Genomic DNA, 15,491 nt, shown 5'->3' on the forward strand with positions numbered 1-15,491 from the left:
AAAGTTATGAGTTTTGCTTGCAATAAAGAGAGAATGAGAGCTAAAAACGAAACAACAAACTGTATTTTAAGGAACGGGCACCAGGAGTAGACTGGGACGGTTTTCCTGGGGCTGCTGGGTTTCTCTGGAGATGGGGCTGAAGGAAGGCAGGCAGGTGGGTTTTCCACGGCGCTGATGGCGGGCGTTGGGTGGGAGCAGCAGCTTTTCTGCAGAGGTGGGACCCGAGGGAGGAGGCCAGGCGCACGGGGGCTACCCCCACGATACTGCCGCCTTTCCGCAGGGGACGACACCCCCCCATCCCGCTCCGCCCTCCGCGGGAGCCGGGGCAGACGAGGCGGGCGTCCCTGGGGGCAGCCCCGGGCCCGGCCGGCCAGAGCGCGGTTATGTGGGCGACAAGAGAGAGGACGGGGACAAAAGCCGGCGAGGCCGCACACCTGCGCCGCCGCCCTGAGGGGACGGGGGCGGCCTGGCAGCGCTCCCCCGCCGCCGCCCCGCTCCCCCTCGCCGCAGCCCCCGGGGGCGGCCGCGCCGGGCCGGGCCGCCAGGCCGCTGGCTCCGCCCGCACCACATGACTCCGCCGTCGGTAGAAACTTTTCCCGTCCCGCGGTTGGAAAATGGCGGCTTAAGGAGCGGGGCTCTCGCATCCCCGCCCGGTCCGGCCGCCGCCGCGGCCCCCCGGCGCCATGACCCGCTGGGTGCCCACCAAAAGGGAGGAGAAGTACGGCGTAGGTGAGGACCCCGCCGCGCCGCGCTCCCGCCTGTTGCGCGCGGGGCGCCTGCCCGGTCCGCGGGGGCCGCTCGGCCGGGGGCGGCGGGCGGCAGCGCCCGGCATTTCCGCGCCCTCGCAGGAGACGTCCCGCGGGGCCGGGGATCCCGCGGCTCGGCTCGGCCCGGCCCGGCCCGGGGGTCTGGCCCGGGCGCTGCCCCGGGGGCTCGGCGGCCGGGAGGTCGCTTTGAATCGTCCGCGCGAACGGCCTGGCCGCTTCGCTTCTTCTCCCCCCGGGGTGTCAGTTTAGCGGAGCGTAACTGGCCTTAAACTTACTTTTTCTTCTTTTATCTCCCTAGTAGCAGAGTAGGAGTCAGTTCCAACATTGCACTTAAATATCTTGTAGGAAACTAACTTTGCTGGACTCCCCAGGCCGGGGGGGACGGTCCTGAGCACTGCGTGCCAGCGGTGATGCCCACCCTGCTCGGGGGAGCATCTCGGCAGCGTTAAACGCTGGCTAACTTAATACCCCACATTAAGAGAAGGAAGGAGTGAAGGTGCGGGGGGAAAGGCCCTGTATTCGGCAGGGAATGGGGGCTTAGGGCCGGCGGGGGGTTTCCCTGTGCGCTGCTGCCCGAGAATCCATTTCGTACGCTGCCTCTTCCGTCCCGCTGGAACAGAGGGGGATTGTTCTCTGCCGCTGGTCAAAAAGTCTCAGTTTTAATTAGACAAAACCAAACTTCCATGTTTCGGGCAGTGCTCTGCCCAGAAGGCCCATTTTCCTATTGAGGATGCCGTGCTTTTAACAAAAGCAATTACTAGGGGTTGACGAGAAGAGAACTTCACTGGCGGGAGTGAGGATGCTTGTAACAGGGAAGGAAGTAATACATTTGACTGTTCTCTTTGCAAATCTGAAATTTAACTTTTTTCCCCAGTTCTTGGAGTCTGTTAAGTGTGAAGAACTGTTTTACTTCTGACAGTTTTAGTTTTACTCATAGCTCAGCCTTGTATATACAACTTAAATAGGGGAAAGGGAATTTCTGGGTCTGGGTAGAGCCCAACTGAATTTTTAGGAACGAATTTTAAATTCAGTTTGTATGTCCCTAGAAAGCCAGAGCGTGACTTCTAAAATGTCATTCCTGTGTTTACACTGGGTTTACTAGCAGATCGTAGCTACCCAGTTAGCTTTTCTGGGAACTCTGAGTAATTCCCATGTTAAGGATTCAGTAAAAATGTAAGGAAGCAGAAATGCTACAGCTGGCAGTGTCTCATTAAGTATTGCAAATACCTGTTTTATATTGTATGATAGGATATTTTTGAAATGTTGGAATGATGTAAGGAATGTTGTAATGTAGTGTACACTAGTGTTATAAACCTAGCTACTCTCAAGTGCAGATGCTCTGTACTTTTTTTACTGTGATTGAGCAGATTTGCAAGACCTGGCTTTCCAAGAATCTAAGTCATGTCTTAGGATTGCTTTTGAAGGGGCGAGGGAATAAGTGTATGGGGTGGTTAGTATATTCTAAAATCTACTTTAAGTATATTTGGATATGCAGTGTGGAAAATGACATGTAGTAAGAGACCTATACTTAAAGAAACAGAAAATCTTGTTTTGCAGTTCTACAAAGCACCAGATTATTTTCGCATTGGATGCCTTCTCATAGTTTAAGTTTTGAAAGGGCTCAGAGAGATGGTCAGTCTGTGTAATTCTTTTCTTTGTCCACAGCTCTTAGAGAAGTTTGTCATGGTTTCTTACAGTAGTTTTTTGGGTTTTTTTCTATAATAGTTTCTTTTTTTTCCCTTCCAAGTTAGCTGTGAGTGATGATCCTTAGTTACGTTAGGGATGAACTTAGTTATGTTCCCTGATGAACTGCAGGGGTGTGAGAGTCAAAAGTAGGCGTAGCGTTGCTATGAGGGAAAACCAGATTTAGAGACAATGAAACATAGCTATTGCATTTGCCTTCACTGTCTTGTGAAGTGCAGATTTTTGGAGTGGATGTCCTGTTTTCTGCGTCACTGAATTTCCTTCTAGGGAAGACTAATATTCCACTTGATTGCATGTGTTTTACGCCTCTTTTTTGTAGTAGTAAACAAGGGCGCTCCTGTGCATTGCAAGAGTTCTGGCATTTCATTTTTGTGCTAGGTGCGAAAACTTCCGAGTTGGGGCGGAATTGATACAGCAGTTACGCAGTCACAAAACAGAAATGGAGAAGACATAATTAGGGTGAACACCCTAATAAAAGAGTATTTCTTCCAAAGTAGTTGCAGTGACCAGTCCTGGAGAAGTCTGGTTATATAACGGGCAGTGGAACAACATTGTCTGACAGTGAGAGGGGAACGTCTGCATTTCTGAAGTAGGGTTGTTAATTGGACTGCAGTCTTAGTGATATATGTGTACGTGTTGTGTAAAGCAGAAATAATCAACAGGAGGGTGGTTTTTGGTTGTGGGTTTTATTATTTATGCTGCTGATGTGGGAGCTCAGAAATGTGGGTGTGTGTGCATATGTACATATAAATGTGGTTTTTTTGCCTCTTTTTTTGGCTTGTTTGTTGTGTGCATGACTAGTGTTGGTAGCATCTCAAGTTCCAAAGACTTGCTGTCTGTGATATACTTGGAATAAATGATGGAGTTACCTATACTGAAACTGCATTAGGATACAAATATTTCTAGAAATGCTCTTTCTGCTTAACCAACTTCATCCTATAATGTGGGATTTATGAATGATGCTGAGTGTCCCGTACATCTACAAACTAACCTTATTGTCTTGAGATGGGAAGCACTGTACTGAAACGTGTAAACATTATCTCAGAGCGCAGTTGTAAGTGTGACTCAGCCTCGCTTCCTGCACAAATTCAGCGCTCGGCGTGGGGGGAGGCTGGATGGGGAATGGGTGTGGATGTGACAGGATAAAATAATTCTTTTATTAACATAAGGAGAACCATCTAAACTGGAAAAATGATCAGCTTAACTGAAGTAGCTTTTCTCCTCTCCCAGTGTTTCTTATCCTTCTCCTTCATCTGTGAGTTTAGTTGTGTGTTCCATGTTTCTTTCCAAGTTATTTGAAAAGGCATGTAATGTTGTTGGGATGCGACAGTCTTTGGATGGAGGTGGCCAAACGAGTGTATGGCTTTCTGAACAGTGACATTAGAGGCTTTCAGAAAGTCCTAGGAGTTCCTCACGTCTACGGTGCACCCTTGGTGGTGTCCCAAGTGGCTGTGGCATATGGCTGCACAGTCTTTCATTTCATGCGCTCGCTTTGATGTGGATATTGTAATTTTGGTGTTCGCCCAAACGGAGTTGAAATATAATGAGCTCCAACAGGAGGTCTGTGAGCCTAACTGGCACTTCTGGGGTGGAATAAGAGAAAGTGAATTTAGTAACTTCCAAAGTTCCCTTGGACTTAGAACTGGAGTAGGAGGTAGAAATGGTGCTACTGTGGTTACTTCAAATGTGGTATTTAAAATGCCTTTTTGTTGAAAAGTCTGTGCAGGTGTGGAGTAATTAAACCACCACTGTGTGTGTGTGCGTTTTTTTTTTTTTTTTTTTTTTTTTTTCTTTTTTGTTGGTAAGTCAGTGATTATTACTTCAGGACAGCACATGATGTCCAGATAAGTGCTTCCTTATGCTGCTTATTATTTAGGTATGCCATAGACACTAGTGTTCTTATACATACATGGTCACAGATGTTATTTTAACTGTTGCACTCGTGTTACGGCACATCGAGGTGCTCTCACGCTTTCCCCTGGGTACACAGGGTGCTCGGGGAGGGCGGTCGGGAGCTGGTGGGCTAAGGGAGCTCCCTGAGGTGGGGATACGCAAGGTCTGCAACCAGAGTTGTGCCCTTGCAGCAGCCCTCTGAAATGGGGGTAGGAGCTCGACAGCAGCGCTGTCGCTGAAAGTTTTGACAGAATCCAGTATTTACAGTCCGCAGATGCTGTGTCTGGAGTTTGCAAGTATCACGCAGATGCTGTGACTGGTGGCACGTGGAGAGTCTCTTACGAGTTTAGCATCAGAGTTGATGATCTTGTGTTTGCATATTTTTAAAATAGAGAAGAAAGGGTTTTTGGGAAGTGGAAGAAAGGTATGTCTTAGTGATGCTGTTTTGTGAGAGGTTTTTAGTTCTTTGATGGGAGGAACTGATAGTTGACTTTATGCTACTAGTTATGGTTGGCCTAAGCCATGACATGTCCAAAACCAGAGGAGTGAAAATGCGTATGTAGTGTTTAATGTTGTAGTACAAGACTGTAGGATTTCATTTATTCAAGGTTGGTGTCTTACTATGCTGATGTCTTTCTGTAAGGTAGTAGCACCTTGTGTGAATTAAGAATATGCTTAATTAGCATGTGTGCTTTTCAGTGTGTTATACCACGTATTCTTACTAATAACATATGTACTGTGCTAAAGAAGTGATTCAAAATTTCTGTGTACTTGAGATTCTCCTGGAAAAGGGATACGTACTTTAGATGCTCTTTCACTGCTAAAAATTTAAAAATCCAACTACATGCTATCCTTGGTTTAAATATACACATATCTATCCATCTGTATCTATGAAGTTAAACTTCTTGTTGTGGAAATAGTATTAAATCATTAGGAAGTCTGGCTTCTTTTGGAGTTACTTAATGCTCAGGATATCATTCAGTTATGGAGACTATTTTTTTTTCTTACAATAGGATGTCTGTAGTATTTAAGTTGTGTCATGGTAATAAATGTCAGGACAGATTTTTGAGAAGATCTGCAAGAACTGCTTCTGTACTCGGATCCTATTGCTGCATTATTTGCCATTGTGTCGTAGGTAATAACAGATACTAGCGTTTTTGCTCACGTATTTTAACAAGAATTTCTTTTTTTTGAGGAAAACGCATGCAAATCGCTAGTCCTAGAAGCAGTATGCCCTGATTGTAGTTTTCTTTTGTGCTATCTTAAAATGCCTTTTAATGCCCTTCTCGCTAAAGGGATGCGTTCCAGTGCCTCACCTTTACTGGCAACATGTGAAGGATATGCAAGACCCTGGTAAATGAAGTATACCTGTCCCTAAATGAGTGACCTTAATTTGACTGTGGGTACGTGCTTGGTTATGCTCAGTTACTAGGCAGCCCGTACTGCTCTCTGTCAATGAACTACCCTTGTTGCAAGCGATGGATTGGAGAGGGATAAACACCCCGGATGAGTGGACGTGAGTGTGTGCACTTCTCTGTTTATTTCCTTCCAGGTCAGAGACAAGATTAAAACCAGTATCGTTCTGAGAAATGGTTCTTGTAGGGATTTACCAGAAGTACTATTTCTCATTGATTTTTCTCTAATAGCTTGTTATAAAATGTATTTATTAAACAGTGCATATATATTTCCTGTGTGCTGTAGGTGTAAATGCTGTATTTATTTTTAATTGGGACATTTTGGCTCTTGGGCCCTAATGTGTAAATACTTAGAAATGTGAGAAGTATTAATATCTACTTCAGTTTAATGGAATGGCCGTCTTATGACAGACATGCTCTTTACCCAAGTGTCTTTATTGCAAACCATTCCTGTGCTTTATAATCACCTGTGAAAAATCTTTAGGGTTCGCAGTGGGAACAGTTAACAAGCAATGTGACTTTATAGAGGCGGTAAACTAGCCAGACCTTCTTTCAGATGAGTTTAATGCACATCTGGCTGGAAAGGTTCTTTAAAATTTTTACAGAAGCTTAAAAAAAGAGTTGTGCTTTGATCCTGAAAGATAGCTTGTGGCTTTATTCTATTATTCTGTTATAAACTATTTGGAGAGGGCATATCATGTGCTTCTGATAGATGCTGTTTCATTCCCATAGACAGCTGCCTATTTAGAGAGCGAGTTTTCAATCAGTTTAAGAATTTATCCACTATTAATTAAGACACTTGCCCCTGCAAAATAGAAGGGAGGGGGAATTTTCACATAACCAGGATTTACACTTACACAAGTATGTAAGTGACAGTGGGACAAGATGCTCATTCAGGTGGTTTTTGGTTCAGTTTTAATTCGGGGTGCGGAAGAAGTGTTTCTGAATTTCTGGCTTAATTTCAAGTAGTACCTTAGTGCTTTTTCATAGCTTTTCTGTTTGTGTACTTGTCTTGCCAGAAATACATTTAATTTAGGTGCATTGCTACAATCCTGGGTTTAGACTGACTGCTTGCCATATGTGGCACTGCTTTTTGTATTTATCGGTGTGTAGTGAATGCATCTTCTTTGGTGCACAGGGAAAACTTTCAGGAGAAGGGGGGGAATTCAGCCAAATGCAATTTAAAGTCAAAACAACATGTTCTCTTCAGGAAACTTGTTCAGCTTGCGGCCACAGGCAGAAGCGTTGCAGTAATTGTTTTCAGAAATACATGCATTTCTGGAGTTTGCCCAATGTTGGCTGTGGACCACATGCAGGATATGCTTTTCTTAATACAGATATTTAGCACTCCTTTAGGAGTGGAGTCCAATATATTTTGTTAAGTACCTATAATCGTGTTAACTTTAAATAGCTGAAAGGTGATATATGTCAATGAATTGAAGCTCAAGTGAGGAAATAGGGCCAAGCCAGTTTTAAAGTTTACTCTGTTAAGGATGTGTCAGTTTTATTTATTACCTTGTGCCTGCTGCAAGTCTGAAACTTCTACAAAAGGTTCACCGGCAGCTAGCAGCAGTCTCTGTGAAATACATGGTCTTCTCTTCTGTACAGGTCTTTCTCTTCCTTGATGGGAAGATGGAATACTGATAGCGTAAATAAAAGCACATGATCTTGTAAGCATTTTTAACTCTGTTTTCTGATCTGTGGTAGATACCAGGGCTATTATAGCAATAGTTATTTGAATAGTATTTTAATGAAATCCTTAATGAATTGTTGAAATATTTTTCTCCTCTAGCTTGGAGGAAAACTGAAGTCTTTCCCTATCTAAATAATAATAAAAAAGTTTTAAAAAAGTAATTTTGAATCTTTATCTACATTTTAAGCTGTAGTTATGGAAAACTTTTATAGTATAATTTGACTTATCTTCCCGTGGTTATGTAATTTGTGCATTAAATCTGGTTTCTGGTGTAAAGACTTCTATAATACAAGCAGCAGCACTGAATTTCAGTTTTATCAGCACACTATGGAATATCCGTTAATGTATTTCCACTCCATATAGCTTTAACCAAACTGAAGTAATTATGTTGAGAACTATTATGTGTAATCATGTATCCATATACATAACAAAACAGATGAATAAGGGGAGTAACTATGGGCATGATATTTGAATTTGGGGATTTTGGGGATGGTATAGTATTTCTTAGTACTGGTGTTTTTTATTTAGCGTACTGATTATTTAGCACAAACACTTTAGAAAGCGTGTTTTCAGGGGTTTGTGGTGGTTAACTCTTTTCAGAGGGTGTTAGTGTAGCCAAAGGTTTCTCCCTTACCAAGCCGAAAAGACGAACAAGTCGCCCATATAGTACTTGCTGTGTGAGGTATGGACACTGATCGGAGTAAAAACCTACGTGGTCACCGTGTGTGCTGGTAGACACTGAACTTCTCGTGGTGCTCTGTTGTATTCCCCTTTGCTGGTGTAGTAGCTTCAGTGCTTCTCTCTGTCACTTTAACTTTTTTACTATGCAAATTACTACCGAGTTTGAAAACCTGCTCGAGTGGATCTCGAGTTAAGCCGTGTGTGGCGGTTTCAGAAGCGTGCTGCAATGAGGTAGCAGTACTTGAGAAATTTTACATGCCAAGAGTGTCACCGGTGGAACTGAAGAGTGCTTTTTGTGTGGGGATCTAACGGTGGAAATGGTGAATTCCTAATTGATTACCTGCAGAGGTTTGTGGAGACGAAGCTCCTGAATGGCTTTGAAAGGTGACATCTGAAAGTCCAGGTAGGCTCTTGGGACTTGTGAGAGCACACGAACCGTGAAATGCCAAGGCCTGGTGCAGCGTGAAGTACCTGAGAGCCTCTCAAAGCATCTAAATACCTCTTGAAAGTCTGGCCTTAGGTAGTCTGTGTTCACTCTGCAGGCATCTTCTTTTGCTCAGAACAAAGCACAGAAATACTGACATCACTGGCTTTGAAGTTGAGTGTGATTAAAATACGTTTAGGGAGCATAGTTGAGTAGCAAGTACCCCTGGGAACACATGGGTCCCGGGAGGAGGTAGCTGGTGCCAAGCAAGTAGCTAATGGCACCGGGTTAGTACCCAGATCTGCAAGCTGTAGGGCCTTGACCTGTACTCCTGTGGTGGAAATTACTACATGTATGGAAAATGGGGGTGGGGAAAGCTTGAATATGTGGGGGGAACCAGGATGGCTGGTGGGGGTGGTGTGTGTTTGAGATCCCTGAATAACAAAAAAAAAAAAATCCCTAAAGGGCATAAGCGGAAGGGAGCAGGGATAGGAGGATCATCCATGCTGAGATGCTCTCTGTCTGCCAGCATGCCCGCTCCCAGCTGCGGTAGCCTTTTACCTAGTCAGAGGATCGTCCCAGCTGGTCTGCGGGAAAAGGTGTTGGCAGGAGGGAATGGGTTTGGGGATTTACTTGGGTGGTTTTCTTAGCAATTAAGTAGTCTCTGCTCCAGTGCAGTAGGTATGTACAACTGTCTGTGGGTGGATATCAGAAATGAGGTGAAATGAAAGCAACTGGTAATGCCGAAAGTATTCCTGTGGTGGACCTTGAAACGGGAAATATCCGAGTACTGAGCCAGATGAAAGTTGCTGATGATGCTTGAGTTTTCAGGACTCGAAACACAGATGCTGAACAGTTAAAAGGATGCTTGCTTTCAAAAATCTGCTGTGCATGTGACTCCAGTGGACAAATCATGACTAATAAAGGACTGCACTTTATCAAGGTAATTATTTGGAATGTCTGATATACTTTCTTATAAAGGAGAAGTTGCATAAGAATTTTAATGACTAAGTAGGAATAAGGTTAAGCATGTTATTCAAGTCAGGAAAGTTACAGGTAAGGATGTGTGTGAGCCTTTAAATGTTTTCTCTTGACTAAATGTTAGGTTCCTCTCCTAAAATATGAGCGTATAAATAAAAACTAACATCATGGTGTTAAGGAGTGGAGTTCTTTTATTTTTTGTTTTCTTTCCTCTACTGGCTTAGGGTCACATGGGAGCATGTTACCATTTTTGCTGCTGCTCTGTGTCAGACAGTCTGTGACTCATTTCTAATTCAAATATCTAGAGACCAGTACTTATATTCCAGTCTGTTGTGTGCTCTGTGTAATGTGAAGAAGCAGTGATGTTATCTGGTGCCCAGCCTCTGGAGCCGGGTGGCCCGGTGGCTTTGCTGGGCTCCGTATCTAGCAGTGCGTTGCATTGTTGGCAGAACGTGGCTGTGATACAGAATTGCCTAAAAAAGCACACAAAAGAAAAAATCAGGAAATGAGAAGCTTTCTTGTGTAATTATGTCATCTGCTTATGTCATCTGCTTTTGCTAATGATTGTCTGGCTTTTGTCTTTACTCTCACATTTTGTTTTTCTTGTACACAAATACAGTTTTTTGCAGGCACTGTGTCACCTCTTGTCTTAGCTCTTTTCATCCTTAAATTCCTTCCTTGCCACTCACCTAGCTACCATATTTCACCCTTTGTGTTCAACGGAAATAGTGTTTGTCTTTGGAGAGTTTTAACTGGGGGAAAGCAGAAAATGTATTGGAGCCGCCGTCCTCTTTTCCTCCAGTGACCAACCGTACGCCCGTTTGCACTCCTCAGTATATGATCACAGCACTAGCGGAATACACGTGCACGAAATACAAACCCTCGTTGACCTTGCACCGTTCTGCTAGATTCCACGTGCTGTGTCTTCTGCTTTTTAATTTCCTTCTTGTGACTTGTGTTGTGTCCATCAGTTTGTAGCATTTCTGATGCTGCTTTGACCACGAAGATCGGTGGAATAGACTTGAGATACTCTTCTCCCTGCTCTGAGATGCTTGTTTTGCTTCTGTGGAATCGTGTCTGAAATTTCCAGGCTAAGGCTAAGTGGTGCAACTAAAACAATAGTTTTACTGATAGTGTTTTTCATAAGCCAATTGAAGCGTAAGTGGTGTGTGGGTTTAGTTTAGTTTTGGAGATATCTGTGCTTCTGTGCCAAGTAGGAGGTTTTCTCTAGCAGGTATGTCTTTGGTGTGGCAGGATCTAACTTGGCCTCTGTCCCTTGACAGCTTGTCAGCGAGATGCCTCTAGCTGTTGTCTGTCTTTCACCTGCGTGTGACCTTGCTTAAGTCTTTTGTGCACTTCTTTTTGCTTTTTCTGATGCTGCCGGTTAATTGTCAGGCGAAGAGAAAAAGACCTTTTTCTCATGTTTCCCCTTGCTGGGAAACGAACAGCAGCAAGCATAAGAGCAACTCGCAGTTTTGCAGAAGGCTGGACCTCTGCCCACAAGGACAGCAGCCAGCATTAACCCTTTTTTAAAACGAGTTGTTATTGACATGTGAAGCAGAAGATGAAGATGCCTTTCCCCAAATTTGCAGTTACTAGGATATTCTAAGGGGAATCATTCTTGCTTGCAAGTTGTGTGGCTGGAGGTGACATTATTGTGGCAGAGAGATTTCTTAGGCAGTCTGTGAGTCAAAGGGGGAAAACCGGCAAACCCCAAACCTTGACAGAGTGCCAAATACTCTTTCGGTATTTAATATATGACATTTTGTTTATCTTTGTCAGTCTTGTTCTTGTGTGTTTCATTGTAACAAAGAGTCTTAAGAGGATTCAGGAAGGATTAAACATTTATATGGGTAATGGGAACATCTGCAGTTAGATTAGATTGGATTGTTTTAATCCTAAGCATTACAGTCTTAAACAGCTCAAGGACAAAGTTGCTGACGGACCTGGGCTTTTTTCCTGTGCTGGCTATTTTGGTCTGCCAGAAGTTATTAGTGTTCCTCTAAAATGCTGATTGCCAGGCACTGAATTTTGGAATTCCTGTGGTCTGATCCAGTGAGACCTCTTTTCTTGGGAACTGCAGGACTGTGGTGTAGATGCAGGTAACACACATGCGAGTCTTGATGCAATTATAGCACATCCTTAGTTAAATCGATACTTTTCTATAATCATCTGGGAAATGCTGGTTAAAAAGTTTATACATTTAGTCAGTGTATGCTGCCTCTGTTCAACAGTGTATACTGTCGCTAACAGGGAGAGTGCTTAGCTGGGTATAACCAGATAAGCATATTTTAGAAGAGACTTAAGAGACTTTACTCAGTTATGATACTGTTTACATTTTTAGAAGTCTTCTGTGGATGCAGCTTGTGTTTGGCTTTGAGTTTCTAGACAAATTCATTCTTGAAATGATTTATTAAAAGGCTTTATCAATCACTTTTGCTGTAAAAGAGGCCTCTGTTTATTTACTGGACTGTGATAACTTTGTGCCAGTGATTTAAACTGGTCAGATTGGTGCCTTATTTGATCCAGTGTGGAATGTGCAGTTTGGACGCCGTGCAGCGATTTGACTCTCGGCACGCGTGTACGCGACCGCTTGCCTGGATGCTAGAAGAAACTTTAGTGGACATCTAAAGTGCTGGGAGAAAGGCGTAAGCCCTTACAGCGTAGGCCTGATGCTGTCTGTAACACGGTATGCCGATCCGGGAGCTGTTCTTGCCAGATAAATTCTTTAAGATTAGACGTTCAGGTATTATGTTTGTATAACAGTCGCTAGATGCTTCTATCATATATTTTCATACTCTTAGGTAAATACAGAAATTTTTTCAGAGGGGCAATGGAATAATGGAATATCAGCTCAAGCGCTGATAAGATACTGGTAGTGTTCATAAATGACTTTCTAAAAAGCAAAATGTAGGTGAACGCTTGTGAAACCTTGGGTGCCACAACTGCATTTCCTTTCTTACTGTGCCTGCACGTCGTGGGCATTTCTGTTACCGTCTTTAGATGCAGCAACGCTGTCTTACTTAAAACGTTAATAGACCAGAAACTACTTTTGGGTATAATGCATGTGTTTTTATTGTGTGTGTGCAGGTTTTTCTTTTTCTTTCTTTCTTCAGAACACTTAGGGCTCCTAATTGAGATGAATAAGTTGGATTCCTACGCTAAAATGGTTCAAATACTCTCTTCCTTCAACAACCCTCCTGTCCACAGCATGTGAGCTATGAAGCGGTTTGAGTCTTTCAGACTTTGTCTCTTCAGTCTTTCATTTTTCTTTCTGAAGTACTTGATTTAATAGCTTTTAGCTTTTCAAAGTTTAGCTCCAAGTTTAAATGATAGAATGATCCAGGTGTTTGGTAGGACACTTCCACCAAGCTTAGCCGGTGCAAATGCTTGTTGATTTACATATTAAAAATAAGCTGCTTTTCTGGCTATGGGGAACCGAATTGAGTGTGTAATGTGCTTGCTCTCGAGAGGGTTAGTTTTCTAGTAGTCTTGTGCTGAGGTAGAAGTCCCAAAACTGATGAATGGGTTGAATCAGAAACTGGAATTAGCCTAATAACCAGTGATTCATTGGATTATAAGAGTAGTTTTCCTCATTTTTTTGTTAAAGAGTATGTTAATGAGAAAGGGGTTGTGAAAGAGAGAGAGATTTGTAGTCCCATTTAGTGTGAACTTGTGTTGACAGTGGAAGCTTGGCAAATACACACCTTGGTGCATGTTTAGTACCTTTGCATTGCTTTGGAAATCAAAGTAGGTGGAAAATGGTTATCTGTAAGTCACCTTTTACATTGTAGCAATACTAGAAACTATCCATCTAATCCTCTGATGGAGAGCTGGATATTTTTTATATATATATATATATGTGTGTGTATGTATATGTATGTTGGCTAGCATAGCAGAGTAGTAGCCAATAGAAGAGTGTACGTTGTGTGCTAAAGCTTCACTTTTTTCAAGCAAATAGTTGGAATAATGCTGGGGACAGAGCATACTAAGAAAAGAGGTCAGGTGTGTATCATGTTTTAAGAGATAAGAAAATAATGTTACTTGCAGATTTCCTGCCCCGGTGACTTTATCATCCCTAGTCAGTTGTTCTGTAGATTAATTTTATCCTCTGTGACTTGATTTTGCAGCTTGAAATTAAGTTTCGGTGCTTGATTCCTTAAAATTCAGCCATATTTTCATGGCACAGTAAAAAGATCTGTCCTTATAACTCAACATCAGGCATCTGATGTGGTAATCGTTGAAATTAGCAGGTGGTAAGAACGCTTCAAAGACCAGGATGGGGTCTGGAGGAGCCCTTTATTTTTGTCCCGGAGCAGGAAGCCCTGGCAGCGAGCTGACTTACAGCCCTGCATGACGAGTACCCCGCTGTACACAAACACAGTTAAATGACTGGAAAGGACGGGAGCCACCGTGCAAAGGTTGAATGAAAGAGTATTTAAGACGGTTTCTTTTGAAGTGACTGGTTAGAGTAACGGTGACCACTTGTGTTTGTTGCACTCCTGCTTTAGATCAATCTTGGAGCCTTCCTTGCTTCTCCTGCCCCCTGTACTATCCTGTCCTAAACCGAGTCAGAGTGTGGAGAAGTGAGTAAAGACAAAGGTTTGTAGGTATGGTGGCACTAGTTTAAACTATGACTTGAAGTGTAATTGGTGCAAAACCTGTGCTTCAGTGGCTTGAAGGAGTAGCTTATTTTGTTTGCTTGAGCTGAGTGTGTGTAGGTTTAGGTTATTTAAGCAGAAATTAATTTCTCTTAGACTGAAAATGAGCATCTGTATAGTGCTGAGCAGGTATTTAAATCAGCTTTAAACATCTTTAAAGTTATAGCTACGCAGCTTCACACAAAGTGCTTGCCGGTTGTTGCTGGAGGATGGGAGCCTCATGCAGAGCATATGGGTTAAAGTGGCAGGGAGGTGATGTTTATGGAGGTGGGAACTGCTGCTTCCCCATGCGCGTGAGCTGAGGAGGTGGCTTTGGAGATGCTGCTGCGTGCGCGTAGGCGCGTGGATGCCTGCAAAGCCCCGGTGTCTGCCCTCGCCACCCCGCAGCAGAAACCTTCCCCGAGGGAGCTGGAGGTGGAAACACTTGTTATGGGCTTTGCAGTCAGGGTCCTCTTCCAGCTTATCCTCTCTTCTGTGTCTCTCTTCTTCTAATGGGTGTCTTTTAGGACTCTGTCTGTCTTCTTCTAATGGGTGTCTTCTAGGACTCGATGCCAGCATAAGTGTTCACTAGCCTGAAGACAGTAAGTTCAAGAATAACCTAGGCTTTCCTGTTTTGTTAAGTGGAGGTGTGATAGTTAGGAAATTACTGCTGGGTTGGTGGCAGTTTAAACGCTCTAGTGACACTAATATACCTGACTATCAACAGTGTTTTTAAATACTTTGTTCAGGTTGTTACGTTTAACAAGTAAGGCTTTATAGCCTTGAGCTATTCTGAATTAACAGGGGTAGTTTTGAGAGTGGAAGGAAGCAGGATAGCATTTATGATGAGAGCCTCTGAAACCTTTAAATGTACTAAGGTGTTTCCTGACGGTGGAGAATGGTATTTGTCGGTCCTGTAAGGCTCAAAGAATGGCATTTGAAGGCTTTGGTGTTTGCCTTTCTCATGCTAATTTGTGCTGCGTGACAGATTGAGTTAAATCAACGTAAATTACGGGAGAGAAGGTTTTGGAACAATCCCATTAACTTGTGTTAAATTACCAGTTAAGTGTTGCAACTATAAATTTAGGTTACTGTTGAACTAAAGTGTGTGGATTTTGACTTTTGACCTTTGAACTGTCACTCTACTTCCAGGCAGTTTCCATATTTGGTTTATGGAGAGGGTAATATGCGTTACCGCGTTTTTAAAGAGCAGTAATCCTCTATCGATTACGTTTTCTCTTCCCTTCTTTCCACAATGAAGGTGCAAATTACCGCGGGTGAGAAGGAGCCTCC

At 43.3% G+C, this 15,491-nt stretch overlaps 1 protein-coding gene across 2 annotated transcripts in view; it reads left to right on the forward strand.

Annotated features, from left to right (window-relative positions):
• Positions 1-525: 525 nt before the first annotated feature.
• The window catches only part of DOCK1 (dedicator of cytokinesis 1), a 299,358-nt gene continuing 284,392 nt past the window's right edge, over positions 526-15,491 (forward strand). Inside the window, exon 1 of one of the 2 annotated variants that reach the window (XM_026115844.2) lies at positions 526-729. In XM_026115844.2, the coding sequence (XP_025971629.2) occupies positions 684-729 (46 nt within the window). In that variant the 5' untranslated portion in view covers positions 526-683. The remainder of the gene's footprint in view (positions 730-15,491) is intronic. The other variant, XM_026115845.2, reaches the window with a different exon arrangement.

The sequence above is a fragment of the Dromaius novaehollandiae genome, chromosome 6 (genome assembly GCF_036370855.1).
Source record: "Dromaius novaehollandiae isolate bDroNov1 chromosome 6, bDroNov1.hap1, whole genome shotgun sequence".
Taxonomy (NCBI): Eukaryota; Metazoa; Chordata; class Aves; order Casuariiformes; family Dromaiidae; genus Dromaius; species Dromaius novaehollandiae.